Here is a 12,617-nt window from a genome sequence, read left to right on the forward strand (position 1 = left end):
GCAGTGAGAACTTCTATGTCCACAGGCATCCTTGTATATGAATACTAGAAACATCTCTGGTATGTATAATAGAGTGAGATTCGTTTGCCTCGATATATTCGAGGAAAAGCCGTGCTGTAAGCATATCGATGAGTTCAAAAAGTGTATGCGAAAGATGTGCCAAAGGACGTAGTCTTGCAGAATTTCTGCAGCGTGGACTTAACTCCAGGTATTCACCTCGAAACTCATATTAGAGAATACTTTCTATTGGTCAGTTAAGATGTTTTGAATCCATGCTATGCTCTATGAGACCCAGAGAGGGTAGGTAGTTTGGGACTCAATGAAGGTCTCTACCAGCGCATGTTTCAATGCTCGCATGAAATATGGACACTCGTAAAGTAGATATACATGATGGGGATTCGTTTAGCTATGGTTAACTTTATAGCATCTAGGAGCATCAAGTGGAGTATCAAATTATGCTGCCTTGAAGGACAATACGAATGTAACCGGAGACGGAGACAACTTTAAACTCCGGTCCCGCCCCACTTGACGATATCTTAAATCAGAGAGCAGAACACTTTTCTTTTTTTCCATCATTGGAAACGGCAGTCTTTATGAGTTCCGTGCCCGCGTCTTGAAACGGAGTCCGTCTTTCAGTGAGGTTGCTCACTGTGTGGATGGTGATGGATGCGTTGAAATCTAAGCCTCTTAGCAGCAGCTCGCATGGTTCGGGACCTCGCGGACCACGGGCTTGCCGCATATGCGCCGTTGCTAAAGCTAGGTGTGTCCCGTCGGCAGTAGATGGGACAAAGTGTGAAAGGTAATTCAATTGATAGTATCAATAGACGGGCCAGAATTGGGTTGACTCGATTGCAGATGTCATCGTCTAAAAAAAGAATGCGTTATGCAGACTCCGTCCGCAACTCGCAGACGGAAGGCACCAAGAACGTGAGTTGATACATGTATCAGCTAGAGATCCATCGAGTCCAGATGATAACATGTTCAATAGGAGGGTTGCTCAATTGGAGCAAAAGTTAGATAACATAGTCACTCTTCTCACATCGAACAGGACTACCCCGGCAGATGAAGAACAAGTGCAGGACCGGGCCGATCCCTCATACACAGGTATACCTGCAGCCGCTTCATCAAACACTCAATCTGGCTCCACATCATCCATACCGGATGCTACCGCAGCATGCTTGCAGCCTGCTTCTCTTTCTAGGTCCCCAGATCCAGGACCACCCCACCAGTTCTATGGATCCGCGCCGTTACCACCCCCACCCGTTGAGTTGAATGAAGAGACGTGCCTCAACCTTTTCAGGATGCGTATGGCAGAACATTTTCCGTTCGTTATGATCGATAGTAAGGTGTCTGTACATGAACTACGTCGGGACAAGCCCTTTCTGCTCAAAGCAATCGTTGTCACAGCATCCTTCAGTCAAATGGAGAGGCAAATGAACTTGGGGAAAGAGTTCGTACAAGAGTTGAGCCAGCGCATGCTAGTCGAAGGTGAAAAGTCTCTAGACCTTCTACAAGGACTTCTTGTCTATATGGGGTGGTAAGTCTCTTTGTAACGTTCGTGTAACAATACACTGGATAGCCCTAACACCCCTGAACAGGTTCCAGTATCTGTTTTCTTCCATACGACAAATAACGAATCTGCTACAACTTGCAGTAGCCCTCGTGGTGGACCTTGGCTTGAACAAAGGGCAATCAAAACCTAATGTTCAGTGCCGGTTCCAGAAAGTTTCAGATGCCATGGGGGATGTCTCTGGGCTTGGATCTAGCGGAGGATCTGGCACTCTTGAAGAGAGAAGAGCTTTTTTGGGTTGCTTCTACCTAACCGCTGTGTAAGCCGCTTAAGAATAGTGTCACGAAAAAGAAAGCCATACTGACCTCGAAACAGAGTCTCATCAGTGTTCAGGCGGATGGATCCACTTCGATATACGCCTTATGTAGAAGAATGCTGCCAAATACTGCTTTCTAGCAAAAGATACCCTACGGATACCTACTTGGTCGAACTCGTGCGCCTCCAGAAGATTGCGAACACTATCAAACGAAGTATCCCCATAGACGATATCGAGCCGGGCAAAATGAGGGCTCCGGTCGGGATGCACATGAAAGCTATAGAAAAGGATCTGCATGTTCTGCGCGAGAGCTGGAACAAGCTTGTCAAAGGGAACTGTGAGCCACCACATTGCTGTACACACATTTCGCATTCTCGACGAGAGGGCTTTAGTAACGATTCAGGTATATTAAACATACACTACCACGATACAGAAATGTCTTTGTACGAGATAGTATTTTATGACATCCCTCCTCAGACTTCCTACGGATCCTACTCGTTTGAGCGATTGAATACACTTTACGCCTGTCTTGAATCGTCACTCGCGTTGATAGAACAGTTCCTCTCGATCCCACCCGCAATCTATGTCTACGTGCCAATTGTGATATGGCTCCATATAGCCCGCGCTATCATATTCACTCGACGACTGTGTTTCCTCGAAAACAGCGAGTGGGATCTAAATTACGTTCGAAGCAGAGTCAACCTGCCAACAATCCTGGACAGGATGATTCAGAAATCGGAGCTGGCCAGATCTTCTATGCTTCAGCCCGAACTTGGAGAGCATAGGGACTTGCTACTCGTCAGCATTTCGAAGCTGCGAATGGTCAAGGAGGGGTATCTGCGAGCGATAGCTTCCGAACAGGAAACAGTTGGATCGTTGGGACACAATATATCATCTAGTAGCGTTCCTGCTGGCTATTATGACTTTGATATGAGCGAGGGTTTCCTCGGCATTTATGACAGCTTCTGGCAAGGATTTCCAGAAGGGTGGAACATTTGTAAGTGATAAACAAGTAGCCTGGAATTTTTCCCATGTGATTGCTCTAGGACTATGGTATGCTAATCGGGAAGAAAGGAAACATATATCACAAGTCTTGCCTTGAGTTAGAGGAGACTCTGTCGATCACGGTCAACCTATTTCTTTATTTTGAGGCGCTTGAATGCCTGCGCATTCTCCTTAATAGCGATCTCCACTGGAAGCCTCTCCATGCTGCTCGCCCCGAAGAAGCCATGGACACCCTTCGTGCGGTTCAAGACGTATTCGGCGTCTTTAGGTTCCGCAATCGGACCTCCATGACATAACACGATAATCTCCGGATTGATCTTTACGGCCGCGTCCCGGATATCTTGGATGATAGTGACACAGTCGTCAAGGCTCAGTGCCGTTTCGGCCCCAATGGATCCAGATGTCGTAAGCCCAACGTGGCAGACCAGCACATCTGCACCAGCACGAGCCATCCGTTCGCCTTCGTCAACATTGAAGACATACGGACATGTAAGCAGATCGATCTCACGCGCTGCTCGGATCATCTCGACTTCCTTGTCGTATCCCATGCCTGTTTCTTCGAGGTTCTGCCGGAATTTTCCATCTATCAGTCCTACTGTCGGGAAGTTTTGCACTCCGCAAAAACCTAGCCCTTTGAGCTGCTGTAGGAAGTTCGGCATCGAGCGAAATGGGTCTGTACCACAAACACCCGCTAGGACACCAGTATTCTCCACGATAGGGAGGATCTCGCTTGCCTACTGAATGTTATTATACCCCGAACGATCGAAGTGCTGAACTTGAGGACTTTCTAACTCGGTGATTATCACCAATATTCGATGTATCTGAGACTTACCATTTCCACAACCACCTGGTTAGCATCTCCATACGGCATCAATCCAGCCAACGAACCGCGACCCGCCATTCGAAAACGACCCGAGTTGTAGATGATAATGAGATCACAACCGCCCTTTTCGACGCTTTTTGCTGATAGTCCGATGCCTAGAATGGAGCTGTTACTTGATTTTCCATGTACATACAAATAAAGCCAATACAATGATGCTGGACGATGCGCTTACTTACCCGCCCCTGCTCCTACGATGGTACCTCCATTTGCGACGACGTCTTTCAGTCGACCAAGCACTTCTTTCCGAGTGGTTGGGCGAGGCATCTAGGAAATCTATGGATTGCTCGATTGTACTGTACGTTCCTCAGCGTCTTTTCCAATGGCGAACTTTCGGAGCTCAAAGCTTTGGTTTCAGTCGAGAACCCCGCGTTGCGTGAGGAAATCATGTGGATGTGATATCATTCGACGTCGGGAAATCTCCGCATACCTCTATGTACGAAACAAATGCGGGGGTCCGGAGTAAATGTGCATACATGTACTTGACGCTCTTTTCCTCTGCAATATTGACAGATCCATGTAATAAACTGTGATTGATGATAGTTCATACTGATTACCTATTCTATCAAATCAATGCAATTTTTTGGTTAACTGCTGATCCTGTCTATCCTGACTCAACACATAACTCTTCCATGTGCTTATTCAATCTAGAGCTTCACAAGAACCAGACGGCCCTCAAATAAATATGTCAGCGAAGATCTCCAAGCCTACGGTGCTCCTTCTAGGGACGTGCGATACAAAACTAGAAGAACTCCTTTTCGTGAAAAAGGAAATTGAGCGCACCAAAGCTTGTTCTGTACTTCTTATGGATCTGGGTAGGGTTTCGAGTACTCATCCAGCAGTGGATATCGGCCACGCAAGTCTTCTAGAACATGCATCCCTTCCAACGTCTCAAGATCCAAATACCTACTTCGCAACACTCGCAAAGGGAGATTATATACAAACTCTAACTGCATTTGCGATCACCACTACCACGGATCTGGTCCAATCCACCAAGATCCAAGGAATTATCGGCATCGGCGGGTCTAGTGGGACTGCCATAGCTGCAGCAGTAATGCGCGAGGCAGTCCCAATAGGATTTCCCAAGTTGATGGTGTCAACCATGGCCAGCGGAAACGTGAAGCCTTTCATTGAAGAGACAGATATCACTCTAATGTACAGCGTCGTTGACATTGCGGGAACAAACACAATCTTGAACCGCATCTTATCAAATGCAGCCGCTGCAATCGTGGGTATGACCTGTTCCCATGCAGAGCATCTCAGATGGGAGTCAATTCAACCGGCCAAGAAACGCGTGGCCGTGACCATGTTTGGCGTCACTACGCCTTGTGTCGACAAGATCCGCGAGCACCTGGAACAGAATCACGGATACGAGGTTTACGTATTTCACGCAACCGGTTCTGGAGGCAAGGCTATGGAGCGATTGATCTATGAAGGACAACTCGACGCAGTCATTGACCTGACCACAACCGAGATAGCAGACGAGCTAGTTGGTGGCGTCCTAACTGCAGGTCCGAATCGCCTCGAAGCTGCAGCAAGGGCTGGAATCCCTCAAATTATCAGCGTTGGAGCCTGCGACATGGTCAATTTCGGTCCGAAGGATACCGTCCCAGAAAAGTTTACAGGCCGCCTACTATATGAGCATAACCCGGCGGTGACGCTCATGAGGACCAGTCCAGAGGAGTGCCAGATGATCGGGCAGGATATCGCGCAGAAATTGCGTACCCATAGCACGAATCCAGAGGTCGTACGCGTGGTATTACCAGAAAGAGGTATCAGTATGATATCGACGGAAGGTCAGTCTTTCCATGATAGCGAGGCTGATTCTAGTTTGTTTTCCACATTGAAGCAGGGACTCTCAGAGACTGAGATCAAGGTGGATGGAGTGTCTTTGGACATTAATGATCCGGAATTTGCGGTGCTCGTTGCAGAGTTATTGGTAGAGTTGGTCCAAAGAGGTTCGAAAAATTGAGACTGAGAATATAACAGCAGAGGATATTATCTAATGGAGCCGTATATATTCCATGTTTCTTTGTACAGTTATGATAAGGATTCCTATGTATGCAGTATCGTAGTTACTTACCTACTCCTGGGTTAGTCTATAGACCTTGACTCACCACCAGGAAGGGTATTTTCCCGCATTCAAAAAATAAGATAAAATAAAGTAAAAAAACCCCAATATAGTGCACAAACAAGATCCCTTCCTTCGTAAGTTGAGGTTGAAGGACCCTGGGGGCTTATGGAGGGGCAGTCTGACAGCGCCCAAGATCGACAACAATAATAACAATGTACTGTACGACGGGCTGTCTGCTAGGGAATAAGAATAATGACCGCCTCATCGAACAAAAAGTCTGCAGGAATAATTTATCTCATAATAACCCAAACAACAGCAATGCCCCGTACTAGGATGACACGTGGGTGTGATCCCATCTCGCCTTGGCTGATGAAGATGATTATATTTATCGCCCAAAAAGGAAATTAGGGCGCAACCCTAGCAGATCGGCAGGTGGACGACGTGGGGTTTGCCGATGCTGGCTGAACTAACGGGCAGCGGAGAGATTTGGACCCGGACGGTAATCGACGTCCATTTCTTCTAGGCTTCCTTCCCCTCCTCTTCTCCTGACCTCTTTTTCCCTCTTGACACCCTTCCTTCATCCTTCTGTAACACCTATCCTTTCTTTCTTTTTCTTGTGAGTCTTCCCGCATACTATCTGGAAACTGTCCATCTGGATGTGCTTATCTGGCGTGCCGTACTGACTTTCCCCAGTTCCCCTCATCAGTCAATTCAAGCAGTCAAAATGGCCGCTCCCGCCCACAAGTTCAAGGTCGCCGATATTGTATGTGATACTGACATTGCCTCAATTTGGAAACTGAACAACAGACTGATTATGATGCACAGTCGCTGGCTGCCTTTGGCCGCCGCGAGATCGAGCTCTCCGAGATTGAGATGCCCGGTCTCATGTCGATCCGTGAGCGATACGCCGCCGACCAGCCCCTGAAGGGTGCCCGTATCGCTGGTTGTCTGCACATGAGTATGTCCAATCCGCTGTCACAATGCTGAGCTGCGTTCTGACGAGATCCAAACAGCCATCCAGACTGCTGTCCTGATTGAGACCCTGGTTGCCCTTGGTGCTGAGGTCACCTGGTCCAGCTGCAACATCTTCTCCACCCAGGACCACGCCGCGGCTGCCATTGCTGCTGCTGGTGTCCCTGTCTTCGCCTGGAAGGGTGAGACCGAGGAGGAGTACAACTGGTGTCTGGAGCAGCAGCTCCACGCCTTCAAGGATGGAAAGAAGCTCAACCTCATCCTGGATGACGGTGGTGACCTGACCTCCCTCGTCCACAACAAGTACCCCGAGATGCTGAAGGACTGCTACGGTGTCTCCGAGGAGACCACCACTGGTGTCCACCACCTCTACCGTATGCTCAAGGAGGGCAAGCTCCTGGTCCCTGCCATCAACGTCAACGACTCTGTCACCAAGTCCAAGTTCGACAACTTGTACGGATGCCGTGAGTCTCTCATCGACGGTATCAAGCGTGCCACCGATGTCATGATCGCCGGTAAGGTCGCTGTCGTCGCTGGTTACGGTGATGTCGGCAAGGGCTGCGCCCAGGCTCTGCACAGCATGGGTGCTCGCGTCATTGTCACCGAGATCGACCCCATCAACGCTCTTCAGGCTGCCGTCTCCGGCTTCCAGGTCACCACCATGGAGGAGGCTGCTCCTCTTGGTCAGATCTTCGTCACCACCACTGGTTGCCGTGACATCCTCGTTGCCAAGCACTTCGAGGTCATGAAGAACGACGCTATCGTTTGCAGTAAGTTGACCAGCGTTCATCACCAGAAGGAGCTATTCTTTGCTGACCACCTATAGACATTGGTCACTTCGACATTGAGATCGACGTTGCTTGGTTGAAGGCCAACGCCAAGTCCGTCCAGAACATCAAGCCCCAGGTCGACCGTTTCCTCATGCCCAATGGCCGTCACATCATCCTCCTGGCTGAGGGTCGTCTGGTCAACCTTGGCTGTGCCACTGGCCACTCTTCCTTCGTCATGTCCTGCTCCTTCTCCAACCAGGTCCTGGCTCAGATCGCTCTCTTCAAGGCCGAGGATGCTGCCTTTGGTAAGAAGTACATCGAGTTCGGTGCCAGCGGCAAGAAGCCCGTCGGTGTCTACGTCCTGCCCAAGATCCTCGACGAGCAGGTTGCCTTCCTGCACTTGGCGCACGTCAACGCCAAGCTCTCCAAGCTTACCCCCGTCCAGGCCGAGTACCTCGGTATTCCTGCTGAGGGTCCTTTCAAGGCCGAGATGTATGTGATTGATTTATTCCCATTGTTTTACTTCACCCTCTTTACTGACTCTCTTCTAGCTACCGCTACTAAGCTATTTCGGAGGAAAAGAGATTTCTTTCGCGTCCTGTGGGCGTCGCATGACATATAGACTTTTCAACATGAGACTACGATGTTATGACTAACATTAATTGGGTTCTGTATCAACTACACAGAACCAAAAAGATTTGTCCTTCAACGGCAAAAGAAAAAAGTGATATCTAGGGGTTTTACATTTGGTTGTCCATCATCAGGAATTTGGGCGCAGGTGCATTACTATTTTACTCTTTCCGCATTCAACAATTGTCCACGCTGGATGTGCTCCGTGTACCTATACCCTCTGCGAGACACGGGGAAGGTGCATTCGATAGAGGCCTATGGCCGAAGATTCAACAAAGCGCTGCTTTCGTCAGTAGACAGACGAAAGATACTAAGATACCATAACTAAATATATTGCGTTAGAAGCGCGGAAGACTCTTTTTACGGATATGTCCATGTGGATCAAATCAGTATATTGTATAACGCCACTAGTAAACAGCATATTTCGTCAACCCTCCATAGCAAAGGGTGCTCCGAGTAGAAGCCTAGGAGATTGAATAAGGCGCTCTAGGCATTCTTGAAACCAGTTCCATCGTTTACAATTGTAAAGATCCTCAAGTCATTAGCCATAACGGCCATGCAATGCATCATATCAATAAAATGTCCCGACAGCTAGACACCGTCTCCAAACGCGTAGAAGTTCATCCACCGCTATACAGGTCAAAAGTTAGATAATCAAACGACAAGGGCAGGGAACTTTTACACACCTTATCGTATGGTCTTGAAGAATCACAGAATCGGAGATCGGTTGCCAGTCGAATCACATTGTCAGGGTCATGGTTAACGGTCGAAGCGTGGATCTATCCACCAAAGACCAATCATCAGCACACTGTATTGATGGGATAGAATGATTGAAAACGAAACATCTTTCTTACCGCATGAGCCTTATGAAGAACAACATCGCCTGCTTCGTACGCGGATACTAACCAGCGGCGATTATGTTCCCTCGCGAACTCCTTGGGATATTCAGACAGCATGCCTGTCGACATCATATTCTGGTTGAATCCCGAGCGGGCCTCCTCGTCGGTGAGTCCACTTTCTTTGGCTTTCCGGGTGAATTCATCTTCGATCTCGCGGCCGAGAGAGTCGCCTATATAATAATAATAACACAGTCGTCAACAATCCGTACTGTTTTGCATATGCATTGCGGAACATAAGAGACTGGAATCCCACCATCTTCAAGATAAATCAAACCACCACCATTAACCTTCACATCCCCAATAGGCACCCACGCCGTCACAGCCGTGGGCTCTCCATATCTCAAAAAGATCTGATCATAGTGCACACCAATCGGCTTCGAAGTCGGTATATTATTCCTCAACAACGTCCTCCTCACAGGCAGAGTATTCTTACCCCAACCAGTAAATTCAGCCACGAAGTTCTCCAGCGCCGGATGTCTACACAGTTCCTCCGCATACCAATCTTTATAGTGCGCTTCGAGAGCTAAATCGACGAATTGCTTCGCGCTATCTCCTCCCGGACGGCCATTCCCCCCTACAGCGCCCGCGCCGATTCCTGGAAAGTCATGGATGGAGCGCTTCGAGTTGAAGATGCCTTCGACGGGCTTCGTGCCTTCTTCAAGCACGCCAGTCGGAGCGACGAGATTGAAGTACCTCTCGCGGGCTTTGAGCACGTCTTCACGAGGGAGGAGTTGTTTTAGGAAGAGGTAGCCGTCTTCGTTGTATCGGTTGCGGAGCTCGTCGATGGGCGTGATGTTGGGGTCAGAAGGTCTGAGATATGCGATGTCCTCGGGTTGAAGAGGGCCATCGCTCACGGCGAGTTTGTCAACTGTGACTACTCCGACCATTGTTGTCTTAACTATGTTATTCTTTCGGGGAGCACAAGAGAATCGATTATTCAAGAACCTCGTAACAATCCAAACTAAAAAAAGATTAGATTAGATTCCTTCTTGCTGGTAAGTAAGAAAAAATCCAAGCTCCCTGTAAGCATGTATTCATCGACTGACTAGGTATATATAAACTCGGATCTCCATACAAGCGGGCAAAATTACTCTTTTCTAACCGCCACATGCAGAGCCACTCACTTCATAGGTAGGTAGTTCCATGTCGTACAAAGTTCAAAGACAACAAACCTGGCACATAAGTAGGCCCGATTAGCATTCATACTCTATTCTCTACATCGAGTAAAAACCACCGATGTGGGATTCAGAGTCATTACGAACTAACGTGTCTGCGATACGTTGGTTGGTAGGGGAGATATTCCTTCTTGGGTGATGTGGAGAGAGGGGATGGAGAATAGGGAAGTTTGATGTAAATTGGGAATTTGCTATTGGCGGGGTACGTAGTACTACTGGGATGATGGGGAGATGAGATGGGTTGGCGGGGTAGAATATTCTAAAAGATCAGCTGGCTAGTTATAGTGTTTGATTCGATCGTGTGAGATGGTATCGAGGATTGCGGTTTAGATTGGTGGTGATATTCTGGTTATGCTCAGATGATATCGGTGATTTTTTGAGGATTCAGACAACATTCTTAGTCTTTTTCACTCATGTTGTGAGCAGAATTGTCACCAAGAGATGCAGCGCGACATTGAAGTCCGATAATACTTTATGATATAACCAGGGCCTGAAACCCGTAAATTCTACTCAATGCATATGTATTTCTATTCTGTCCTATTCTACTACATGTCTTTTGGTTAAGTATATACTCAACATCTGGAACAAGCGCACCGCAACCCCAAGATATAGATCTAAAATCAAATTAAACACCGGAACTTGCACCGCTAAACGCAATGATAATCGATGCTAACAAGGTATCTCTATAGTAAGCTTGAAAACTCCCAGTAATGATAAATAGAAATCATAAAACCACAACAAAAAGAACAAAAGTACGGGTTAATTTCAATCTCATCAGCTGCCAACACAACAGAACAGCTTACTCCTCTGTCCAGTCGCTGAAATTCCACGACGAGACGTCATCGTCGATAGTTAATTTCAGCGTCGTGAAGACAATCTGCTCATACATGTCTCGGGCTGCAGCCCTGGCTTTTTTATGCCATGGACCTAGCCCTCCGAGTCGAGCGTCTTCTCTATTCCGCCATAGGCCTGTGATATGTTAGTCGAACGATGCCAAAAATGAATCAAACATGAAGGTACCAAAGAAGAAACGCACAAGTTGCCAAATTCCTCCGATTTTCATTCTTCGTACCGAACCAATACTTCAACAGACCACCACTAGTCGTCGCTTCAGCATGAGAATGAGCATCCAGCTGATGCAAATACTCCAGATCCGCATCTGCACGCAGAACGGACCGGAATACAACAACGTAAAATTCCCGCTTCTTCCACTCGTAGCCCTCTGCATCAGACAGGGCACGCAGGAGTTCAAAGACAGCGACCCAGTTGAATGACTGCGTATACTCTGCAGTTGCGTAGTCGTACTGAATGGGCTTGAGAATCGTCAAGGCTTTGGCAAATAGTCGATTCGGTGTGTCTAGTCTCTTGAGATCTAAGAGGTGTGCGGGTTCGTTATACGGAGATGAAATGAGTCTGTGGTCTGTCCATGCTGCGGATTCATGCTTCTGGCCAGATTGAAGCTGCAACGACGCTGCGGCGTGGAATTTGAGCGCGTCAAAGTCGGAAGTCACCAGACTATGGTGGAAGAGAGATGTCGATCTTGTATTGGAAGGCTTTTCTTCTAGGATAGAGACACTCTCCGTTGGTAAAGTGCTTCCTATACCGGGAGCCATGTTTGGATTTCGCCAGAGCACCCGATTCGCAGTATGGAATTCCAGGAATAGCAGAGATGATTTTGAGAAAGAGACGGGAAGAAAGTACTTCAGTCTATACCTCAGACTGCCGCCTTAGGAAACAAAGAAGAGAGGACGCAGAAAGTGATAGACCAGAGGCCGGTACCACTCTAGACACCGCTTCGAGAAAAAAACCGGAGCAATAATTCTAACAAGACAGAACGAGAATAAAAAAGAAAAGGAAAGGAAAGAAACTCATCCATTCTTTTAAAAAGAGGCGAACAATCACCCTTTACCGCCTAAATTGAGGGGCGTTTCAATCTACAAAATCGGTGAGCAATCCCAGCGGCAAAAGCACGCAATAAGATAAAATTGCAGCCCCCTTTCGGGATCGGGAGTCGATCCATGGGACAGTAGTTAACCTCAAGGTCCAGATCCAAAGAAAAAAAAATCATTCCCTATTATTGGGAGAAAATTTTGACTTCCCGTATCGTCGACGGTGTCAGTCTGTCGTTTGTCTCTGGCGGTCAGATTGCTGGTTGATGGATGATGAGATGTTAGTAGGAGATTTATCACACTCCAATCAGACTGCTCATATTGATTCATGTCAGGGACTAGAGAGCATAGCTTGCTAAATGAAAGGTCCATAAATCCTTAAATGGAACAAGGCCTAACTAGTACATAGATAGTACTTGGAGCCAAGATCGACCATACAGGTGCGGTAGAAGATCGTTGAAACGGCGCTTCGTGGGGTTGAAACTCGAGTTAAAGCT

At 47.7% G+C, this 12,617-nt stretch overlaps 5 protein-coding genes across 5 annotated transcripts; 2 read left to right on the forward strand and 3 right to left on the reverse strand.

Moving 5' to 3' along the window:
• Positions 1-216: 216 nt before the first annotated feature.
• C8Q69DRAFT_333009 (hypothetical protein) lies at positions 217-2,929 on the forward strand. The gene is made up of 7 exons (XM_028627493.1): positions 217-799; positions 856-927; positions 989-1,537; positions 1,599-1,829; positions 1,886-2,163; positions 2,230-2,823; positions 2,897-2,929. Coding segments are annotated over exons 1-7 (1,869 nt in total). The 5' UTR covers positions 217-656; the 3' UTR covers positions 2,899-2,929.
• On the reverse strand, positions 2,829-4,199 carry C8Q69DRAFT_474569 (TIM-barrel enzyme family protein). The gene is made up of 3 exons (XM_028631133.1): positions 3,891-4,199; positions 3,664-3,809; positions 2,829-3,565 (listed from the first exon to the last, which is right to left on the reverse strand). The coding sequence occupies exons 1-3, from the start codon at positions 3,976-3,978 to the stop codon at positions 2,960-2,962; spliced, it is 840 nt and encodes a 279-aa protein (XP_028483346.1). The 5' UTR covers positions 3,979-4,199; the 3' UTR covers positions 2,829-2,959.
• On the forward strand, positions 4,200-8,525 carry C8Q69DRAFT_492831 (adenosylhomocysteinase). The gene is made up of 6 exons (XM_028632177.1): positions 4,200-5,629; positions 5,937-6,004; positions 6,479-6,548; positions 6,611-6,743; positions 6,799-7,527; positions 7,584-8,525. Exons 1-6 carry the CDS (start codon positions 4,397-4,399, stop codon positions 8,147-8,149), a joined length of 2,799 nt encoding a protein of 932 aa, XP_028483347.1. The 5' UTR covers positions 4,200-4,396; the 3' UTR covers positions 8,150-8,525.
• Positions 8,526-10,129, reverse strand: C8Q69DRAFT_474576 (hypothetical protein). The gene is made up of 4 exons (XM_028631134.1): positions 9,310-10,129; positions 9,012-9,226; positions 8,844-8,936; positions 8,526-8,787 (listed from the first exon to the last, which is right to left on the reverse strand). The coding sequence occupies exons 1-4, from the start codon at positions 9,941-9,943 to the stop codon at positions 8,749-8,751; spliced, it is 981 nt and encodes a 326-aa protein (XP_028483348.1). The 5' UTR covers positions 9,944-10,129; the 3' UTR covers positions 8,526-8,748.
• Positions 10,130-10,967: 838 nt separating this feature from the next.
• On the reverse strand, positions 10,968-12,055 carry C8Q69DRAFT_333071 (hypothetical protein). The gene is made up of 2 exons (XM_028627494.1): positions 11,268-12,055; positions 10,968-11,200 (listed from the first exon to the last, which is right to left on the reverse strand). Exons 1-2 carry the CDS (start codon positions 11,842-11,844, stop codon positions 11,031-11,033), a joined length of 747 nt encoding a protein of 248 aa, XP_028483349.1. The 5' UTR covers positions 11,845-12,055; the 3' UTR covers positions 10,968-11,030.
• Between the last annotated feature and the right edge of the window lie 562 nt (positions 12,056-12,617).

Source organism: Paecilomyces variotii, assembly GCF_004022145.1.
Source record: "Paecilomyces variotii strain CBS 101075 chromosome Unknown C8Q69scaffold_9, whole genome shotgun sequence".
In the NCBI taxonomy this organism is placed as follows: domain Eukaryota; kingdom Fungi; phylum Ascomycota; class Eurotiomycetes; order Eurotiales; family Thermoascaceae; genus Paecilomyces; species Paecilomyces variotii.